This window comes from Cyrtonyx montezumae, unplaced genomic scaffold (genome assembly GCF_038088225.1).
Source record: "Cyrtonyx montezumae isolate F1298 unplaced genomic scaffold, pur_monq_1.0 scaffold_4, whole genome shotgun sequence".
Lineage (NCBI taxonomy): Eukaryota > Metazoa > Chordata > Aves > Galliformes > Odontophoridae > Cyrtonyx > Cyrtonyx montezumae.
In genome coordinates this window covers 13,625,864-13,647,757 of record NW_027072045.1, presented here as the reverse complement: position 1 = coordinate 13,647,757, position 21,894 = coordinate 13,625,864, and the positions used below count along the sequence as shown (strand labels likewise).

Here is a 21,894-nt window from a genome sequence, read left to right as displayed (position 1 = left end):
GCAGATGCAGTCAGCCTCAGTGCCACAGCTTTGAGACACAGCACCCACCCCTTCCCACATCACACCAGTTACCCCACACCAAATGCACGCAAATTACAAAGGCAGCCATCTTTATTTTTGGAGACACATGAGTGCCAACACATAAAATACCCCAAGCACAAGAGATTTTAAAAAGTTTCTTTCAACAGTTACAAAGTGAGAGTTCAAATAGAAGAGGGCAAATGACAGACTATAAGCAAGGTTTTGTTCATATCCCTAGCACAGGTGACAACTCTTCCCACCTTCCTTCGGCCTCCAGTGTTGAATGCTGTGTGACAGCTGTGCCCCCCAGGCCCATCTGCATGGCTGCCCAGGGTCCAGCATTGTATGGGAACTGCTGAATCACGACCTGAACCACTGATTGGTCACCTGAGGTGAGCACCAAGTCAGCCATGGGGGCACAGGTGAAGGTGATATATGTGTGATTGAAAGGGGTGGAGCCTGGCTCCACCTCTCCCAAACCCCATTTAAGGGCTGACCACCACCAGGGAAGGATCTCTTCTTGGACATCCCTCCCACATGGAGTCCCCTGCGAGCCTTGATATCCTGAAGGTGAGCCATCTTCTCTTTTGTATTATTTGTATCCTATCTATATAGAACTAAAAATATACCATCATCTATACTATTTCTTTGTGAAGTACCATCCTTGGGAGTTATTTACCCCACAAGCATGCAGCCTGGTTGTGCAAGCCCAAGGGGAAGTCCTGAAAATGCTCACAGAAACAAGTTACAGCATCTGCACACCAGGTTGCCTCATCAGTTGCAAGCAATGCTGAATTATGAGACGTTGCCTTGCACACAACTGTGGCGTCCTGCAGCAGCAGGGCTCTTCTCATCAGCACCCCCTGGCAGGGCACAGAAACAGCCTCTAAGGGACAGCAATGTCACAGCACAGGGCAAGATTTCACAGCCCACTGCCTCTTTCCCAAAGATGTTCTACACCATTCAGCTCATACTGGCTATGTGCTCAGCATACTGCTCCATAGGCTAAAATTAACTTAATCCACATAATGGAGAGAAAGGGAAATCTCTCAACAGCAGCATGCCTTCAAACCATTCTCAGTTGCTCATGAAATCTCGCTTTCTGCTACAATTACTGAACTTGAAACTCCACTCATACTACAAACTTGTGGTGCAACACAGCACCAACCTATATAGAAGTCAATGGGAAACTGGCATTTTGCTTCTTCAGAGGGACTTTACAATTAGAAAACAACTGAAAAGAGCAAGGGACTTAACCCAAGGCAATTTAAGGCATCAGTGTTACATTCACCTCATCTACGATCAGTCTGGGTGGCACATTGCTGAGTAAGCACAAACTGGCATGTTATATGCTCAGAGAGAACAGAGTGGTGTCAGGCTGCAGTCAAAGCCTCAGGGAAAAACAGAAAAAAAAAACCCAAATCACAGCAAAAAACAGATCTGGGTTAAAAAAAAAAAACTAAAAAAGCACCACCAGCAAAAATACCCCAAAACCTTATCTTCCCTACTTCCTTAAGCATTCCCACTGAGCCAAAGACACTTCTCCTAACATGGCAGTCTCCATGCAATCAACAATTTCTGTTATCTCCACTCCCTGGCTACATTCCCAGTGTATGCCCTACCAAAAGTGCCACAGTAGTAAAGACCTCGGCCAACTTGCAAATCCAAGCCATGTGATTCCTCAGCTACTGAGATGAACTTACTCTGCTTCTTTAACTGCTCTGGCTAGTGCCCTCTATAGGAAAAGGAAGGTAAGAGTTTATTGCAATACGAAGCCATCAGAAAAGAAAAACGCAGACACAATGCAACTGTGAACGTGAAATGTCAGATATGGGTGGGGATTACAGCCAAAGGGTTCAAATGGGTTGTCACTATTAGTGTAACCAGCCAAAGGCAAGTCACAGTACTTGCAGCTTCACAGGTATCCAAGTTAAACTAGCTGAAAAAGACAACAGTAGATAAGGTTAGAGGGAAATAAATTGTCCCTTCCACTAGATGACAGCGAACTAGAACAAAAATAAAAATTACTGTAAGTCTTTTAAAATAAGACTAGAAAATTTAAGTCTTGGAGGTCACCCTAGTGGTGTTTAACACCAACTCAAGGATGGTTTCATATCAGGGGCCTAAACCAGTATTGGACACAAATGAAGGAGGGAAATGTCCAACCATTCTCCCACATCCCCATACTGAAGCTGCCTGCCCCACAGGGGGCTGTGGAAGGTTGCATTCCAGGATGACTTGATGTCCATAAAATCCATGTGCCCAACCAAGTGATTCTGGCGAGCGGACGGTTACAGATTTTCAAGGAAACATTTTCATTCACTTTCAAACTTGATTGAATTTACTTGGGTTGATATAGTGCCCCCACAATAGCTGCCTCGTTTTTTCTTAGTCTTCTCATGGCGAAAAGATTTGCCCTTAGTGAATTTCAGGATATTATTAGCCTTCTCTCCCCAGTCACCAGCTGCTCCTTTCTGTGAGGGAAGAAGAGGGAGAGGAAAGAGAAATTCATGTAAATATCAAAAAGAGCTGAAGAAAAACTCTACCCTTCATCCTGCTCAGTAAGAGCCAGTATAGGAATACTGGAGCTGACAATACACTCCTGCACTCCTACAGCCAGTGCTACTAACAGCACCTCCTGGTGGAAAAAGTTCCCACCATATGACTGCCCAAAAATCTGCACTGGAGACCTATCTTTGGAAAGGTCAAGTGTTACCACTGTGAGCACCACCTACATACCACATACCTTTGCGTCAAATGAATTATCAGCAACGCGGGAATCCACCTCAATTTCTTCTTCTCTTACACGTCGAAAAGGAGAAGCTGCCTGTTAAGAAAATGAGACACACTAAGCACACACAAGCATGATTTTCACTTAGGGACAACCTCCTTCTCCCTCTTTGTCCCTGTATGGATCAACTAAAACCTTTATTTCTAAGATTCATAATATTTTCCATTCTTCAGATCACGTAGCACAGGGATGCTCCTGTGCAAGCACATCCATTCAGCTTTTGCCAGAATAACATTACATGCATTAACTAGGGTTCTCCAGGTAAGATTCAAGTGCTTGAGGAAGGGACAAAAATATAAGCAGTTCCTGTAACTCAAGCTCAAAGAAAAAAGAAATCCCACAAAAGAACCCTCCTACTTCAGCATGCAAAGATGCCTCTCCTGCTGATCAGCAGCTCACTCTTACCCGTTTCACCTTTGGAACTGTATGTGGTGTTTTAGGTTTGTTCTTTGCCTTTTTATTGTCCGGTGTCTCTGACTCCTGAACATCTTCCCTCTTCTGTTTCTTCTTGACTATGCCTGTTAGATGCAGAGCAGTAGAACTTTTAAGTAACTGCAATGTTGGAATAGGCAGTGGCACCTCTCTCCCAAAATGCAGTCTTGAGATGTGTGAGAATCAATCTCTACGCTATCCCACAAAAAACACCAAAACCAGACACCAACAGCCACCCTGAGCAGCAAGGACTTTGTCACCTATCCAAATGGACGAAGATGAATTTTGTGTAATTGAGTACCTCTACACTAATGATTTAGTGAATCTGAGAAAGTTTAGTCAGTTAAAATCTGCCACTTCTTGGAGCTGCACAGTACATACTTGAGTACATCTCCAGTTCATTCAGTTTTTCCCTTCTGTATGTACAAAGATTGTGCACTGAGCAACACCTACAGTGATCACAACACAGATGAGGGTCCTCCAGCAGTCTGCTTAGCTGTTACTAATAACTTTGTGCATGCACAAACAGCAACTAACAACAACTGTACAGAAGTGAACTTCATATCCCATAAATTCCATTGCCAGGAGATACATAACAGAGACAAAAAGGAACAGAATAAAAAAATTGTCCTTCCCTCTCTGTACTGCACCAAATGATACATCACATAGAAAGTAGACTGAATACCACTTAAGAAAGGTTCACACTGCTGTTTAGCTCTGTAACAAATTAAGTGACAGACTCACTTCCCAGACTATAGGCAATACCTCCATTTGCTTTTCCTTTCTCCTCTTCAGAGCTGCTTTCACTGCTGCTGCTGCTGTCACCAGCTGGCTTAGACTTCTGGTTCTTGGCTGCTGGCTTGGATGCTTTTGCTTTCTCTGTGGAGGCAGCAGTGTGAGAACCATTTTGAGCCCGTTTCCCAGAATTTTTTGGCTTCTCATCCTCTTCACTGGAACTATCAGAAGAACTACTACTGCTAGATGCAGCCGCTTTCTTCCCTACAGTTGCTTTTGCTGCCCCTGTAGATTTGCTGACTGGTTTTACTGCTGGTTTCTTTTCCTCCTCACTGCTTGAGCTTTCAGAGTCAGAACTGCTTTCTTTGGGTGCTGGGGTTGGTTTGGGCACTGGTTTACTCGTTTTGCCAGCTAATTTAGCTGGAGGGGCTTTCTTCTTCTCCTCCTCAGAGCTGCTGGAGCTGCTATCTGAATCAGAGCTACTTTGTGCTTTCTTTGCAGTAGCTTGTGGCTTCTTTGCTGCAGGGGCTGCTGCTTTAGCTGCAGGCTTCACAGGTGTCTTCTTTTGAGAGCTATCAGAATCTAGAATGAAAACAAGAATTCAACACTCAGCCCTATTCCTTCAGTGTGAACGTAAACCAAACTCAGTGCTGACATAGTACACTTTGTTAACTGCTTGAAAAAATACTGCAGCAGGCAATCCCTATCCAACTGCAACCTCATACCTTGGCTGGAAACACAGATTTACACAAGTACAGCATGCATACAGTAATTCTTTCTTCTCTTAACCCAATACCTGAGCTGTCTGAGGAGGAGCTGGAGTCCTTCTTTGCTTGTCCAGGCTTGGCAGCTGCTTTTGCTGGTTTGGAAGCATTCTTTAACACAGGTTGTTTAGCTGAGAGCTTACTCCCTACCTTCTCCTCATCTTCAGAGCTAGAATCTGAACAAAAGAAGTACATTCCTTCAGTTAACAACCTTGGAGTACAAGTTACCTTAGTGATTACATGTACCTAACTCATGAGAAAATAAGTGAAATTGGTTGTGGCTATGTGCTGAAACACAGATAATTTGCAACAAGAAGACAGCATTCACCTTTCCATCTATCTTCTTTCTTGGGAGAAGTGAACACAAATAGAAATTTAAGCTATCCATTAATGCATACACAAAGAAGCAGATAAATATTTGCTAAATAGTATAGGAGAATAGGCAGGGAGGAAGGGACTGGAGAAAAAAGGAATTACAAGTTTCACCAAAAACAAACTCAAGAATTATTAAGAAAATAAGCAACAAAGATCAAAGAACAGGGGAGAAATTAAGAAGGGAGGAAGACTGAAGAGGCAACAGGACAGGAGCTCATTTTAGTTTTCTACTTCCTATGTCAAATGTGTTTAGCAACATTCCACTAATGAGACTGGAGATTTGTGTACAATTACATTTTTCTGTCAGTTATCTGGAACACTATGCCTGATCTTTTTCCAGCACCTCTGAACACCTTCTACTGCAGCATAACAGATGTTGAAATCAGGAGACCTTTAAACATGAGGAAAAAAATGTGCTATGCTGGACCACATTATAAAGCATCTTCAGAATTTATTCTGAGCTTGGTATGGTGCAAGTATTTTTTATTTTTTATTTTTATTTTCCAATCTTCTCCCGAAGCCCATGACAGGATAACAGAAAGTGAAAAGCTTAAGATATGGACTCTCAAAAGATTAACCATGAACCTTCCCAGAGAAGCATGATGCCTCCACCCTTCCCACATGGTCTCACTGGTGCCTCACAATCAGGATGCCCTCTGCACAGCAGGTTCTTTCTCAATTTTACAACTTGTGGAGACTGCAAGACTTTTAAGCTCACATGTACAAGGTTTTTCACAGATACACCACGGCAGAACAACTTAGCCAACAAAAACATTAGCAGAAAACCAATTGATTTCTTGAATTACCTGAGTCACTGTCTGAGCTGGATTCAGCCTTCTTTGCAGTCACAGCTTTGTTTTTTGGGGTAACAACTGTTTTAGCTGCTGCTGCTTTGCCTGCAAAAGCCAGTCTAAATTAATACAGGTGACATCAACACAAAATCTTTGTCTTGAGGTTCAAACCTTTCCAGAAAGCTCCCTGTTCAGTGTATCAGTCATTCAGCCAGCACACTAGAAGCCAAGCAAGGACCTGACCAGTTCCAGCAGTGGACCTGACTCATCCTAGTGAAACAAGATCCCAATGACTTTTCACACCAGCATGTATAAATAATCCAACCTGCAGAGTCATATACAGAGGTTATACACTGTGTTCTGTATGAGATAGCTTCAAATCACTCAAACTTCCAGAGAAACAAATAGTAACATAGATCATATGCCTTTTTCATGGAAACCAAAGGCCTGCAAGAACACTGAGGACTACACCATGTAGCACTTCTGAAGTCTCCTCTGGTCACAACATACCCGTTCCTCCCTTTGGAGGCATCTGTTCTTCCTCATCACTACTGTCTGAAGAGTCACTGCTGTCAGCCTTTTTTGCTGGAGCCTTGGCAAGGACTTTCTTTGTCTGCAAAGCTTGAGGGGGTGGTACAGCACTGTACTGACCTGGAGAGAAACAGCATTCAGATGCCCATATGATAATGCAAGCAACATGTCTGAGATGTTACAGTTAGAACAAATCACTTCTGCTACTTGGTTCCATTTACCCCTCTCCTATGTGTACAAAGATATCACTGTATAATTTGAAATGTTACACTTACTCCACTGCTACCCTCTTAGGGAATACTAAAAGCACTATACTATATTGAACAGAGACTCATTTAGTCCATCAGCTGGACCACAACTTAACAGCCCTGAGTACTTCAGGGAAAAATTAAAATAGTTTAAAAGTTGCAGGTACAGAATAACCGAATTGTAATTACTTCCCAAATCCTGACAGTCAGGAACCCTATAAGTTCCTTAAAAGGCTGTCTGAACGCTGGATATGCAGTCAAGCAAGCAGAGTCAGAATCTCTCCCACTTTCCACTCCTTGCTGAGAGAAGGTCTGAATTTTAAGCTTATCCCCAGAAGCACACAAGGAAAAAGCTGCTATGTTTCTGGTTCAAGAAACCAGCAGTGCTTTGAAGTTTGTGTGCAGCAAGATTTGCCTGTGGCTGTCAGTTGCTAAGTCCTTTCCTAAGTGCTTTCCTACAAGAAGTACTCTCCCACACAGAAGCAATGGTATTTAGCATTTACCAGACTTTGGCTTTTTTTTTGCAGGTGGCTTTTCATCATCTGAACTGTCAGAAGAGTCTTCACTACTCGAACTTTCCTTGGCAGGTTTGGTTTTACCCGGACATGACTGTGTGGCTACAGGTTTGGGCACAGATTTCTTGGGAACAGCCTTAACACAAGAGGGAAAGAAATACACATTAAAAAAAATAAATACATACTACTGAAAACTTGGGTGGACAGTTGGATGGAATTCTCTAATTATACATCTCACTTAAGAGGCAGCAAATTTTGAACATAAAAGAAGAAAAATTAATGAAGATCCTCAAACGCAAATTCCAGGAAACAAATGAGTATCATGATCTTTCTGGTCACCCTGCTGTTATTTTCTGCTACACGAATCCTCAACTGGGAGCTCATCTGGCTGAAGAGCACAGGTCTAAGCACAGAGAATTCACACGAAAATGGACATACAAGGGAGACTACAATATGGTTAAGATAAGGAGACATTTTCCTGTAGAAGTAACAGAGGAAAGTCGGCATGGACAGGATGTGTTAGGAGATGTTCTGTTAGGAACACGTTACACAGAGGGTGGCAAGGCCCTGGCACAGGCTGCCCAAAGAAGCTGCAGATGCCCCATCCCTGAAGGTGTTCCAACCAGGTTGGATGGGATCTGGGCAGCCAGATCTGGTGGGTGGCAACTGGCCTACAGCATGGGGCTTGGAGCTCAGCGACCCTTTAGGTCCCCTCAAACCTAAGTCATTCTATGGTGGCATAATCCCACCATAAAGTGGATAAAGCTTCTTAAGACCCATAAATACTTTGATGCAGTCTGTGCCCTACTCTTATCTGTTTCATAGTCCCTGAAATACAGAGATGCATCCAGCCTTACTACATTACTACAGCATTTAAAACTCTCTCAAAGTCCTCATTACCTTTTTCGGTGCAGCCTTCTTCTCATCAGAATCTTCACTACTGCTGCTACTGCTGCTGCTGCTTGGTGCTTTCCCATTGACCACTTTGGTGGTTGCTTGAACAGCTTTACTTCCTTTTGGGACAAGTAAAAAAACAACACTAGGAAATATGCTCTGCAATATGAGGGGTCATTACATTCAGCATAAAGTATCATAGAGAGAAATACATAGGAAAGGACAATAAGAAACCATTACATTAAGCACTGTGAACTTTTAATTTTTACTCTTCTTCAAGCTCATGGATAGTTTTCAGTAAGATATATATTCTAATGTATTAACAGTTCCATGATCAAAGATTAAATGTTAACCTTCTCCAGTTCTGCTCTTCCTGGGAAGACGATGATAAAAGCACAGCCTAAAGCAACTGAGGTTGCTGATTGCAGCTACTTATGCAAATAATACAGCCTTTATGACATGATGTTTCATTTATGACAATGTTCCACTTACAATCAGTTCTACACATGGCTCCACGTTGGAAATGGACTGCTCTAGAAACCAAATTGCAGAGACAGTAGATTTGCAGACTATATTAACACATATGCCTCACTCCTCTAATTATTTGTGCACCCAGACTAGCAATACAACCAAGGAAGTACCTGCTTTAGGTGTCGCTGGCTTTGGTGGCTGTTTCTTTGGTGCTTCTTCATCTGAACTGCTTGAGTCAGAGCTGGAGCTCTCTGCTTTCTTCTGAGGCTGGATTTTGGTTACAGCTGGCTTCACTACAGGTTTTGCACCTTTCTAAATAAAAGGAGGAAAACTGAGTAGCCTTTGTAGCAAAAAGACTGATAAGTGGGACACGTACAGCAAGTTTAAACAGCTGGAAACCTCACTGCCTAACAGCTACTTTTTGAAAATGACAGTTTTACTTCTGGTTTTGCTCTGTGAAGCCTCACAGAAGGGCACAGAACACATTCTTTGCTCTTCAGTCTTGAGTTCTTCTCCCTCAAAAGGAGGAAAGCTTGGGACTAGCACCGGGTTCTCTTCTTTCTGGGGATCAGACTAGTTTGAAGACTGAACACATTGCTGAGGCAACCCTGGTCTGCCACTTCAAGTGCAACACTCTTTTTCCTACCTCTACTTCTCAAGATCAGGACTGTAGTGAAAAAAGGAAGAGAGAAAATTCTCTGTTTACATATATAAGTTGTAAGTGACCTTTCTCTTAAAAAATAATTTAAAAAAGCAAGCATTTGACAGTTTTGGGAAAAGAGCCAGGAATAGACACGGATGTGAAGCAAACAGCTGCTGGACATTAAATTAATTTTTCAAAGATCCATCCAAATGGTACACCTTATGACATTGCATCTCCAGCAGTCCAGGTGCTTTGCAGTGTTTGAAAAGCAAGCTCAATTTCAGGGAGAATTTTGGTGTTCAAATTTGCTATCATTCACCATTATCTAGCACATATTGAAGAGGCTAGAAAGGAAGGCTGACCTTTGTTGGCTTTTTCTCCTCCTCTGAGTCTGAATCATCACTGGAGTCCTCACTGCTGCTCTTTGCCTTCTTGGCTGGAGGAGTTGCTTTTGCTTTTGTTACAGCTGTTGCTTTAGCTGTAAGTAAGGAACAAAATATATTGATCAGTTAATTCACACTTCCCACATATATCCTACATTAGTATTATATCATGGTGAGATGATCTATTAAGGTCAGTAAACTATGTCTGAAGATTGTAACCCAGGCTTCTGTTTGCCATGTACAGAGCAATACAAGAATCCAAAACAGTTCTAGGTTCATTATCATTCACATATTCAAAAGCAAACTTATCAGCAACAACACCCCGCAGGAAAAGTGCTCCCAGAAACTGAGAGAACATGGACAATGCTGTCAAAAGAGCATACCTTCCAGCTTTGACAACAAACCACTGCAGACATCCAAAGAGAATCACCGCAATGCTGTGCTACAGTTTTTAACTTATACCTGGATAAGCAGCTCATGCTTACTGAGAATGAAAATATATCATAAACAGAAATGAGAAGCACAGACAGCATTGTTGCCAGGAAGAAAGACTGAGGGATTGAGTGCACCCTCAGTTTGCAGATGACACCAAGTTGGGAGAAAGTGTTGATCTGCCAGAGGGTAGGAAGGCCCTGGAGGAATCTAGATAGGTTGGATCAATGAACTGAGGTCAGTGGTACGAGCTTCAACAAAACTTAGTGCCAGATCCTGAGCTCTGATAGCAAGAACCCCATACACTGCTACAGGTTTGGGGCAGAGTGGCTGGCAAGCTGCATGGAGAAGGATCTGGAGGTATTGGCTGACACTTGGCTGAACCACCAGTGGCATCCTAACTCATATCAGAAACAATACAGACACCAGGACTAGGGAGGTCTCCCACGTACAAATGATGAATGGCCTCAAATTGTGGCAGGGGAGGTTCAGGTTGGGAATCAGGAAAAATTTAATTCCCAGCAGGAATGGTAATGGGCTGGAACAGACTGCCCAGGGAGTGGTGGAGTCACCTTCCTTGGAGGGGTTCAAGAAACATAGAGATGTGCTGAGGGAGGTGCTCTGGTGGGCACGGTGGGGATGGGCTGATGGACTAGATGATCCTAACGGCCTTTCCCAGCTGGCCTTTATGATTCTATAATCCTAAGACCAGAACAGGCACTTGCTCTCTGACAGCAGCAGAATCACTTCACCTGAGCCACGGGCACCACGCCACACCCAGAGCAGGGCCCTGTTCCCAACCCAACACTGCCCCTTTCCCCCCCTCACCTGGTTTCTTGGCAGGCGGGGCCTCCTCCTCCTCCTCGCTGGAGCTCTCACTGCTGCTCGAGGCAGCCGTGCGTTTTGCCTGAGACCCGTTGGGCACGAGCTTCCTTTTCCTGGCGGCGGGAGACCTGCAGGGAGATGGACGGACGGAGCTCCGGGAAACAGCCCCGAGCAAAAGCCCCCTCCCCCCCCCACCCGGGCAGCACTCACTTCACCCAGTAGCTGAAGATGTCCAGCAGCGAGGCGGCGTTCGGGTCCTGCTCCTTCTGCGGGGAAACACGGACACGCGTCAGCCGCAAGCGCGGGGACACGACACGACACACACACCACGCTCCCCACAGTCACCCCTCCCCGCTCACCGCCGCCGCCTCCTTGGCGAACGCACGCGCGGCGCCCTCGAAGCGGTTCTCGCGCAGGAAAGCGAGCACGAAGGGGAAGAGGTCGCTGGGTACAGCTCGCCGCTCCGCCATGCTGCACCGCCACGTGCCGCCTGCGCGCACGCGCACCGACGCGGTGACGTGACGACGTACGTACGTACACCAGTGCGTGCGTGCGTGCAGCCGGCGGCTTGCGGCATCTCCTCTGCGCCCTGAGGTGAGGGCGCGCCGCCATGTTGGAGAAGGGCGGAAATGTGAGCGTAGCACTAAAATACTGAACATTTCAGTGCAGTTAAATTCGCTTTATCCCTCTCCTCACTTATATCAGATTCTCTCTAGCCGTGATCCGTTAAAAGAGAGATGTGAATGGTAAGGGGCAGGAATAACAGGCTGCTCCGTGAGGGCGTGTCCCGCCCGTCAGGGGTGCAGGGCCGCGTGTTGGCGGTAGGGGCACCCGCAGCGCTGGGAAATGTCACACGTGAAGCAGGTGCAGATCTTCCTGGGAAGCGTTCAGGAGATGGGGCAAGAAAAAGCACCGCTCGGCCCAAGGGAGCGATCTATAAAGGGGAACTAGAGAAGGGATTAGAAATAAGGCTACCTGCAACAGGAAGGGAGGGGTCTGAAGGGCGTGTAAGGTTGAAGATAAGGTTTGAAAAAGATGCATATAATAACAAAACGAACCCAGAACCACTAAGCATATGCTAAACGTCAAGGCCAGAGCTTGAATTGAACTCCGGGACTTCGGGAGTAAAGGGTGTGGGGTGGAGCTCATAGGTGGGGCTGATCAGAACAACTGCAGCTTGTTAGTGAGCCCAGGGCTCTAGTGAGACATTGCATTCAGCGACTGTGTAGTGCAGTGGCTTTAAATTAGCTACTTCTCTTTTTCAATAAAAGCTTTCTTGTCTGTAAGCCTCAATGTATTTGCTGATAAATTGAATGCCCTGTTCTAATCTTGCTTTTTGTTAGGGACGTTTTTGTTGTTCTGCTGTTACAAAGCCTGTTGAGGGCAAGTGAGAGAGAGCTCTGTACTCAGAGTCCTAAGTTAGGGCTGCTAGTGGGGAACAAGCAGGAGGAAGGGAGTAGCGTTAATGCTCTTGATGTTTCTACTGCCTTGTCCTTTGTAACGCTCTTTAAATACTGCTGTGCCCAACTGTGTGGGAGTCCTGTCCCTCTCACCTATTTAGGCAATGCTTGTTGTGTGCAGGAATATCACATTTGATGCTGTTTTTTTTTCTGGAAGGTCTCACACTTGTGCTGGGATGATACTATTGTAAGCTTCTCTAATCCTACTAAAGTTCTCTTGTGTGTACTTAGAGACAAAGGCTATTTTATTTTTTTCTGTTAAATAATTGCACTTTGCTTTCATATGCCCCCATTCTGATCTGCCCGTGTTGTACACAGAATCACTCAGATGTGAGGTGCTTGCTTTTGCATCAGAAAAGAAGAACTGCATCAATTGTTGATAAATTGTCTTTATTTAAAGCTTGCTATCTTAAGTAATTCTGCTGTGAGAAGACAAGGGAATTAATGTTTATGTTCAGCAAAGTGGAGCTGAAAAGCTAAGGATTTGAATAGGTAAGATGTGACTAAGTTTTCTTCTATTGCCTTTAAAGAATTTCAGAGAAGATAAATTAGTTCAGATCTCACTGTGTAAAAGGGAGGCAAGAGAAAATCTTTCTGTATTACAGATGTTAGTGACTTACATGTGTGTCTGCTTTGGGGATCACAAGCAGGGCCTGTCCTGTCTCCCTGTCAAACAAACAAATCAAGTTGCCTTTAACATCAGCAAACTGGCTTTGAGCAGCAGCTCTAGCAATTAAGGCTGCTACAAGATCTGACCTCAGTGGTGGATTTTGTGGGACAGATTTTTGAGCAAGGAAAAGCAAGTGACGCATCTTCTTGTCAAGTGTTGCTTTAGTCAGTGCTGTATTGGAAATGTGGTGGTAGGCAAAACAGGAATCCTAGAACTGGAAGCAACTGAGGAACTGCAGGTAATTACAGAAAATATGTGATGAATTTTCCACCCTTGCTCTTTAAGTCCATGGCAGTATGGCTCTTATGCTGTTGGGTGGCTTAAGAAGAAGTGCTGCTCCTATGTGGAAGGTGCAGATTGTGCTGATTTCTAATGAAGAACTGGCTCAGCACGGCTCAGGTTTTTCCTTGAATTAAAGTGGTGAAATTTGTTTTCCTATAGAAAGGAGCACGCTGCTGTGCATGGAGCTGCAGTCTTAAATGAGGACTGAGAGCCAGACTTGCAGAGAAATGACCTGGCTCTTACTCAGTAGAATAAGAAGGCATTTCTTTTGTTTTTTTCCCAACCTACTGTATGGGAACTGCTGAATCACGGCCTGAACCACTGATTGGTCACCTGAGGTGAGCACCAAGTCAGCCATGGGGGCACAGGTGAAGGTGATATACCTGTGTGGGTGGAAGGGGTGGAGCCTAGTTCCTCCTCTCTCAAACCCCATTTAAGGGCTGACCACCACCAGGGAAGGATCTCTTCTTGGAGATCCCTCCCATGTGGAGTTCTCTGCGAGCCTTGTCATCTTAAAGGTGAGCCATCTTCTCTTTTGTATTACCTGTATAACTGTTTATATAGAACTACTTAAAATATACCATCTTCTATACTATTCCCTGGTGGAGTATCGTCATTAGGAGTTATTTACCCTACACCTACAAATTCTTTTTCCATGAATGGAAGTGAGACTTATGCCTTTTTATTCCTAGCATGTAAAGTATCCATCTGTAATCTGATTTTTCAGGAGGAGGTTGTTGTAAAGTACTGAAACAGTGCACTGACAGTTACTTTACTTTGGTGAGGCACATTTATTGTAGTTTAGAGGCCAAAGGGATTTCCTGTTTTACATTGATTAAATGTCACCCCAGGTGACACTGATGCATACTGTAAAATCCCATGGATTCTCTCTCATTGAGCAAGAAGATGACGTTGCTTGCTGTTTATATGACACTGCAAAGCTTTAAAAGGAGAAACAAGAGCTTGTTTCAAATAGCACATTGAAATCCTAATCTAACACCAGAGAGATGATTTTGAGGTAATTTTTACACTTTTTATTCTGAGATTAAGCAGATTTTCAAGAGAAATAATGTGGGACAATAATTATAAAGTCACATACATGCTTATCCATCTATTTTTGTGTTTCCAAATTTACAAGTATTATTCCATGATATCCAGAAATTGGATAGAGACTAGCTTCCAACTGGTAATTTTTGTAGATTGTGTAGCTGCAAATTTCTCCAGCACCCAGATGGTCTTTATTCTACTGTGTATATTCAGAATTCATTTGGGGAAGTGCTGATTTCTTCTCTGCGTACCTTCAGTTTCTCATAAGGCTGTATCCTCAAGATGTTTTAATTTGTCCTAATACTTTAGGGGAAGACTGTCAGTTTTCCCCTAAAGAAAGACAAGCTGTAGTATGTAGTTATTTTGCACGCTTAGAGTAAGTTTTAGACAAAGAAAGTTTTGGAGGTATCTGGAGAGTTTAGTTTGAAGATGAAGTGGATGAGCAGGAATCAGGCTGGATTACTTAGTGTAACTAGCTAACTGCTGTGTTTTAATGTCAGTGTTCATGGCGGGAAGCTGCATGCAGAATGTACTCCATGCGAGTGATTTTTTTCTTCAGTGGGACACCAGATCATAGGGCAATTGGTGTTTGCTTTACCAAAGTGCAACAACAAAGATTTCACTGGCTCTCAGCAAAGAAATGTATTTCTGAATGCATATATATATATGTTTTTTTTATCCAAGTTTGCAAGGGAATAACCTGAAATAATTATTTAAGCAGAATCTGTTAGTTTGTTCTGAGTGACAAACGAAATTGAGTCCTATTATCTGAGCTCCTACAGAACCTTTCTGCTGTGCTCAGTATAAGCACGGATGCTGGTGAATGTAAGTGCACCAAGGTGTGTTCATCACGTCTGTGATTCTTACGTGCTCCACCTTTCCTGGCTGACACCTTTGATTTTAATCGCTGTACGATCTCCTTGTTATTACCACTTCATTTTTATATGCTCTCTTTCCACCGTATCAATCTCTTCTGCTCCCGTCCCACCGGCCAGCGGTAACCCCTACGGAGCCGAAGTGGTTTTAGGTGAAAGGAAGCAGGAACAGAGACGGTTCGAGGGGATCCTAGAGAAAAGAAAAACGCGGTCATCCTGAACTCTCGCTTTGGAAGCGTAGCCCCGCAGCGCTTCAGCACCTGGGTTTCAAAAGCGCTGGAAAGTGAAAACGAGCAGCGGTGGAGCAGAAAGAAGCGCCCGGGGCTCCGCTTGAGCTCTTCAAGCACGAGTGAGGACTCGCTGCCGTGGGGGCTGGAGCTGCGGAGCGGCCCGAGGGGCGGTGCTGCCCGGCGGCGGGGCGGGCGGGGCCGGGCTGCGGAGCGGGTCTCGGGCCGGGCCGAGGAAGTGACCGCGGGAGGGACGGCGCGGTGCGGTGCGCTGCCAGCAGCCCCGGAACATGACGGCCCCCGGTAGGTACCGCGGCCGCTCCGTAGGGACCGGGAGAGGAGCGGCCGGGGTCGGTCGGTCAGGGACGGCGGGACCGAGCCGGCGGTGCCGCTGAGCGGGGCGGGAGCGGAGCGCGGAGCTGCTCCAGTCGCAGCCCGTCCCGCAGGTAGAAGAAGGGAGGATGCCTCCCGGAGCACTGGGGTCGCGCAGTGTCCCAAGGCAGCTAACAGAAGGGGCCGGTCACCGCACTTTCTGCCCTGTCTTGCTTGGCTTGTGGTCGCTGGCTGAGCTGTGCTACTGAGAGAGAGGGTGTTCAGCCGAGTAACCTGGGCCTGCTGTGCCCCAGCCGCTTCTGCAGCCTTCTGCGATGTTCTGTAGGGAAGGCAGCTCTTCCAAAGTGCTGCTTTATTCCCCACCCGTTTGCACGCTCCCTCTTTAGGGTACGATTTTGCTGCTTTTTGCCACGGTGAGGCTGGTCACAAGGTGTGCTAGGTAGCCGTCAGTCTTAGCTGACGCGTGTGGATAAAACTGACTAAAGTACGCTGGCGATCTCCAGAGGGAGGTGGGGTTAACCCAACTTGTGCAAGTTCACTAGTGCCCACTTTGCAAGTTCCCCCTTTGTGGGGAAGTGCACGCGTCCTCTCTAAAAAAGGGAAAATGTGCCTTTCTCAGAGAGTGAAGTCACGGCAGCGTTTCACTGACGCGTATCTCCTTGTGATGTAAAATCAGCTACGTGGGGACCTCTGGAGACTCTCTTTTCTCCTTAAAGAGAGAAAATGGTTTCACAAAGACTCCTAAAAGTGGAACGACTGTAAGGTCACCTATCATAATGCAAATCTCATGTGAAGAAAACTGCAGTGGTAGGAACAAAATGTATCTAGTTCGGTTCTGTTTCCTCTTGCTTGTTTGCAGCACGTTTAAGTGGAAGATTTCTATTCTGGTCAAAGTGAGAGGTGTCAGAAGCCTGTTAATAATTACTGCGTGTGATCGCTGTTGTTTTGTCACGCGTTCCAGCTGGGTGAAGAATCCATTTCCTCATACATGACTTAAATACCTATGCCGTAGTCACTGGAAGATGAAAGTTACTTCTTTCAGTGGCCCACCAGCAGCTTCTAACACCTCTTGGAAGATCTCTCATTTAAGAACTCGATTTTTAAGATGTCTTGGGGTTGTGTTTAATTGATACCACGGGGAATGCATCCTTCTGTATCAAGGAATTGGACACTGCTGTGTTTTTTTTTCTTTTATCTTCTGTGCACATACACACCAAAACAAATTGATGATGACATAGATAACAGACTATGCAGCTTCTTCATTTTGTCAGAACTTGAGACAGGCTTGATCTAGCAGATGAAAATTGACTTACTTTCCGCTACATACAGTCTTCTAAGAAGGCGGAAAGGATTTGACTGTCAGTTTTTTACCTGTGGTTGATCTATGGACCCTGGGAAGATGTGGTCTATATAGAAGAGGGATTCAAAAAAGTGACACAGAAAAGCTATGTATTTTTAGAAAGCTAGTATTTGCTTTGCAAGGCAGACAAGTACAATGGAAAACTACTTATGAGCTGTGAATCAAAAAGGTTAAACATTTTGGTTTGTAAAATGAAGCAGTGGGTCATTGAAACTATCAGATTCAGAAGTGTGAAGTGTTAAGTGGGAAGATGTGATCTTACCCAGCTCTGACTTCCTGAAGCATGCTTTAGCTATTTCAGCGCTAATCAGAATCTTCCAATGTTGCCATGATCTGCTATCCCATATTTATTCTAAACTCAGAGATTGTCACCTCCCTACTGTGGTTCATTTTCAAAGAGAGGCCTTGAAAAGCCATGGTACAGTATATCCTTTTGGATGCTTTCATTATCTTGCCATTGACTTTCTTAGGTTACGGCTGTTATGATTTATCCATTTTTATTTCACGTGCAGTTCAAGAAGTAGGGAAAGCTTTTTATCTTGTTCTTTCTGTATGCCATCTTGTCTGTGGGACTTCAGCCTCAGAGATCTTAGGTATTTCTACAGTGCTACACCATAATCTCATCAGTTTTATATAATTACTGTGTGATTAAATGTACATCTAAGCACCAAAGCAGAAGTTACAGCTGGAAAGGAGCGCAAAGGTTATGTTTTATATTGCAAACTTCAACAGAACTGTACTTGGATCACTTTCTATGAAATAAATAATTAAACATGCCCAATTGCATGTTTAATTGCATGTTGTTAATATTGATGACATTTTATAAGCAAAAGCAAGAATCATTTTTTTACTCTAAACTTAGGAATGCAGAAACAAGATATTGCTGATATTCAGACAGGATTGCACTTATGTGTGAAAGATTTTTGGAACAGTTGGGTGGCACAAATCTTCCTTGTCTTGCTAATGCATGTTTATTATTCGCAGCTTTCTTACTTGAACTAAAGGCTTACTTATGTTTGTTTTTGTAAAATCAGCCTGTTGAAAGCACTGTCAAAGCGACTGAGGTCAGTATTGAAAGAGGTGCTTGGTATTCACTTAAGATTTCCTTGTATGCACAATAGGAAGGGTTTACATCATGCTTTTGAGCGTGCTCTGCAAGTTCTTACTGTAAATGATGTATGAAGAGCATCCTCCATAAATATGTCCTGAATTTCCTCTGTTGCGCTTTCCCCTGAGGACTAGAAAGTAGTTGGTGCTGCAAAGGAAGGTATTTGATCAGACAAAAGCAGCATAATCCAGGAAAGTGAGTTTAATCATCTTTTATTAACTTATTTATTTAAAAAGAAGGGAGCATTGTAATTGAAAAGGCGTCTAGATTTTCCCTTCTGTTAACTTAAGCTTACTGAGGTAGCTCTTTTGGACTTAATTCCAATATTTTTGCTTATGAACTGTGATAATTGCCTTGACTCTTAGCATGGTCAGTAATTTCATTTTACAGTTCTCCTTTTAAAGGCCATTGTTAGTGAAGCATGTGTGAAAGGGTACGGGATGGAGGTAGCAGAGCTTGGGAAGAGCTGGCACAGCTCTGTTGAGTGGAGCGGTGTGCCAGCAGAGCAGTGGTATCTAGAGGATCCATACTTTTCCTAAACTTCCTGGGTGAAGTTTGTTCCTGCTCTGTGCTTTGCTCTGAGTGGTGATTTCCTGGGATATAAATGCCATCAGAGGACTTGCAGAGAGTCTGTCAAGTTGGCATATTTGGTGTTCCTTTTGGAGAAGGAAGGCTTCTCACTGTGGCCCAGTGATCAGTGTTTAAAATCAATGGCTTCCCAACTGCACCCACACCCATGTGCTGGGGTTCTTGCTGGCATGTAAGACATCTTTTTTTATAAAAATAAAAAAAGTTGCACAAATTCTGCTTTCTTAACCTAAACGTCCCCAGACTTTGGGTCTGCTTGCTTGTTTTTTGATTTTGCTGGATCTACTTAATAAAGAATGCTTTTCCCTACGAGGTCTCACCTGGAGTTTGAGAGCTGTGTTCACACGGAAACATGTAGCTATCCATTTGAGTACTGAAGTATTGCAGTGCATGTATTCTCCTTAACCAGAACATCTAGAGTCTTTCCATTTATACAGGTAACCATAATGCTATGACTTGAGCACAGGTCACATCTCTGCACGTTACTTCTCAATGGCATCACTTCTGCTAGGCTACAATTCAGGGTTTGTAATTGTATGGCTTGGAGCAGGGGTGCCAAGATGTCATTTTAGTCCTTCTTCCAACTGTACTGAAGCTTCTGGGAAAAGTGGCAGAATGCAGTCTTCGGAGGATGTTCAATTGTGATTTAATTTAATAGGATGACTGCAAAAGTGTGGTATTCAGTTTTAGTAAACTCGCACTTTGCAGAGGCTCTTGGCATGCCAAATTTTAGACATTGCCTTCTACTTTAATTAAAAAAAATCTGCCTTTGTTTGCTTGCTTCTAGATGGAGGTAAGTTGGAAATGTTGGCACTTTTAAGTTGAACTGGAATTAGAAGGCGGTTTGCTCATGACATTTGAAATGCTCAGCACTGAAATTTGCAATGGAACCAGAGCTATAATATTCAAATTTGAGTAAATTTGTTTATAGATGAATGGAAAAATTAAACTTTGACATCAGCATTTTGGGGGGATTTATGGAGAAAGCACTGCACGATCACATCACATTGCTTCAGTCTGTATGTGATTTTCTTAGCAAACTGGAAGCAGATTTAGAAGTGCCTTCAGTCCAGAACACAAATGCTAGAGGGTGTAGTTAGGAGATGTCTCTAGAGAGATGCTGAATAAGTCAACTGTGAGCTTATTTCAGGCTGTGTTATAGCAGCCACTTATTGTACTAGTTCCTTCCCTCTGAGGAGAGGTGTTTTTTTTTTTTTTTTCAAGCCAAACAGGTCAAGAAGCCTTTGTACAACAGTTTTGGGCTTCAATGCAAGCTTGCAAAGTCTCTGAAACCTGGATGATAGGGCTGTGCTGCAAGCACTGGGGCTGGTGTACCCTTTAGTTGCACACCTACTTTGTAGACAGTTTGCTTTCTGCTGCAGTGACTGCAAAAATGTCTAAAACCATGGAAGCCATTGTGACTTCCTGTGAACACTGAGACCTCATTTAAATAATGAAGGCCTGTCTTCTCTTTGGTGTGCTGGGCTTAATGAATGCTCCACTTGAGCATGTGATAGTCTACAGTTGTGTTGCAAAGCCTCTGTATTTGCCTGAAACAATTCTGATTCTCACCCACAGGTGAAATCTCATTTTCATGCTGAGTATTATTATTTTTTCTTTTCCCTATTGATGTGCTTTAAATCTGAAAATTTCCTCATGTGGTTTGTTTCACTTGAAACTACAGAAGAAATTCCCTTCTTCAGAGAGGGTTTTTGAGAAAGTAAAAATGACTTAAAAGTATAGTGGAGTAAATTCAAGAATGAATTGAGCCACTCTTAGCATTGCTCTGTGTCTGCTTGCTTTGGATGTATCTACTGTGCTTTTAAAGTGCTTTAGAGATACTTAGATGAATTACAGGGACGGTTCTGTGGATCATTTTACTGTAAAACTAAGGGTCCATTCTTGCTTTGTATTTAATTCCCTTCCCCATTACGGTCTCGTACTGATACAGGAACCCATGGGGGATATGATGTGCTGATTTTGTATGCAAGTGACGCTGCTGAGTGGTGTCAGTATCTTCAGAACCTCTTCCTCTCTTCTCGGCATACCCGAAAGCATCAGATTTGGAGCTACCAGCTGGAAGACGAGTCTGCTATCTCTAACCAAGAGCTGGACCTTTTCAGAAGAAGTCGGAGCATCATTATTTTGCTGTCTGCTGAGCTGGTGAAGAGCTTTTATCTCCCTTCTGTCCTGCAAAGCCTTCAGAAAGCTTTATGGCCCCCACACAAAGTAGTCAAACTGTTCTGTGGTGTTACAGATTGTGATGACTATTTGACCTTTTTTGAGGACTGGCATCAGTGGCAAGAGCTCACATATGATGATGAGCCTGATGCTTACCTAGAAGCTGTCAAGAAGGCTATTTCAGAAGGTAAGATAGTGATTGTGGAGCTGGGCTTTGTGCTCAGCGATTGGAGGAGGGATATTTGTGATATTGTTCATCTTTTTTTTTTTTTAACACAGAGAATGTCTGAACTTGTGTATCATAAGTGTTTTTATTTTTGAATGCAAATGGAAAATTATAAACTTAGCATCTTTAAATTTCTGTCTGTAAATATTGTACCCTGGAATTTATTGATCCCAATCAAGAGAGAATTATCTTTTTCTTCAGACTTCCTGTCATACCAGAGCCAAAACAAGGTTACTTAATGTGTAGCACTTTAAAGTTCTCTATCTAATGTAAAGTTCTCTAGCACTCAGGTTGAAGTCAGAGAGTGAACCATTCTGGCAAAAGATGAGTTTGTTACCCAGGATGGAGTGTCACAGAGTAGTTGGGTTATTTTTAAAGCTATCTGCAATTCTCCAAATGCTCTGAAAGTGATCACTGCATAATATGCACAGAGGCAGTAATAGCAGAGAAATGTTAACAGCTGGAGACTAGAGATGCCAATTAATGGAGTTTTAGTCAAATCTGAACTTTCCTAAACTTTGGCAGAGTATTTGGTACTCTTTTCTGACTGTATCTGTAGAAATGAATGTGGAGAGCTCCAGGGAGCACAGTACTGTGACACTGCTGCACCGAGTGCTCCTTGTCATCCATAGCAGAATTGGAATTCCATGGCTACATCTTGGATTAGGATTTATCTATATTTAACA

At 43.7% G+C, this 21,894-nt stretch overlaps 2 protein-coding genes across 3 annotated transcripts in view; one reads left to right on the top strand and one right to left on the bottom strand.

Moving 5' to 3' along the window:
• Positions 1-1,474: 1,474 nt before the first annotated feature.
• NOLC1 (nucleolar and coiled-body phosphoprotein 1) lies at positions 1,475-11,329 on the bottom strand. Its single transcript, XM_065746059.1, has 14 exons — positions 11,211-11,329; positions 11,062-11,117; positions 10,855-10,979; positions 9,574-9,689; positions 8,739-8,880; positions 8,104-8,216; positions 7,192-7,339; positions 6,420-6,560; positions 5,925-6,014; positions 4,776-4,919; positions 4,010-4,561; positions 3,218-3,330; positions 2,768-2,848; positions 1,475-2,495 (listed from the first exon to the last, which is right to left on the bottom strand). Exons 1-14 carry the CDS (start codon positions 11,319-11,321, stop codon positions 2,337-2,339), a joined length of 2,091 nt encoding a protein of 696 aa, XP_065602131.1. The 5' UTR covers positions 11,322-11,329; the 3' UTR covers positions 1,475-2,336.
• Positions 11,330-15,632: 4,303 nt separating this feature from the next.
• Positions 15,633-21,894, top strand: part of PIK3AP1 (phosphoinositide-3-kinase adaptor protein 1) — a 40,002-nt gene continuing 33,740 nt past the window's right edge. For both annotated transcript variants that reach the window (XM_065746955.1, XM_065746956.1), the window contains exons 1-2: positions 15,633-15,715; positions 20,753-21,169. In XM_065746955.1, the coding sequence (XP_065603027.1) occupies positions 15,703-15,715; positions 20,753-21,169 (430 nt within the window). In that variant the 5' untranslated portion in view covers positions 15,633-15,702. The remainder of the gene's footprint in view (positions 15,716-20,752; positions 21,170-21,894) is intronic.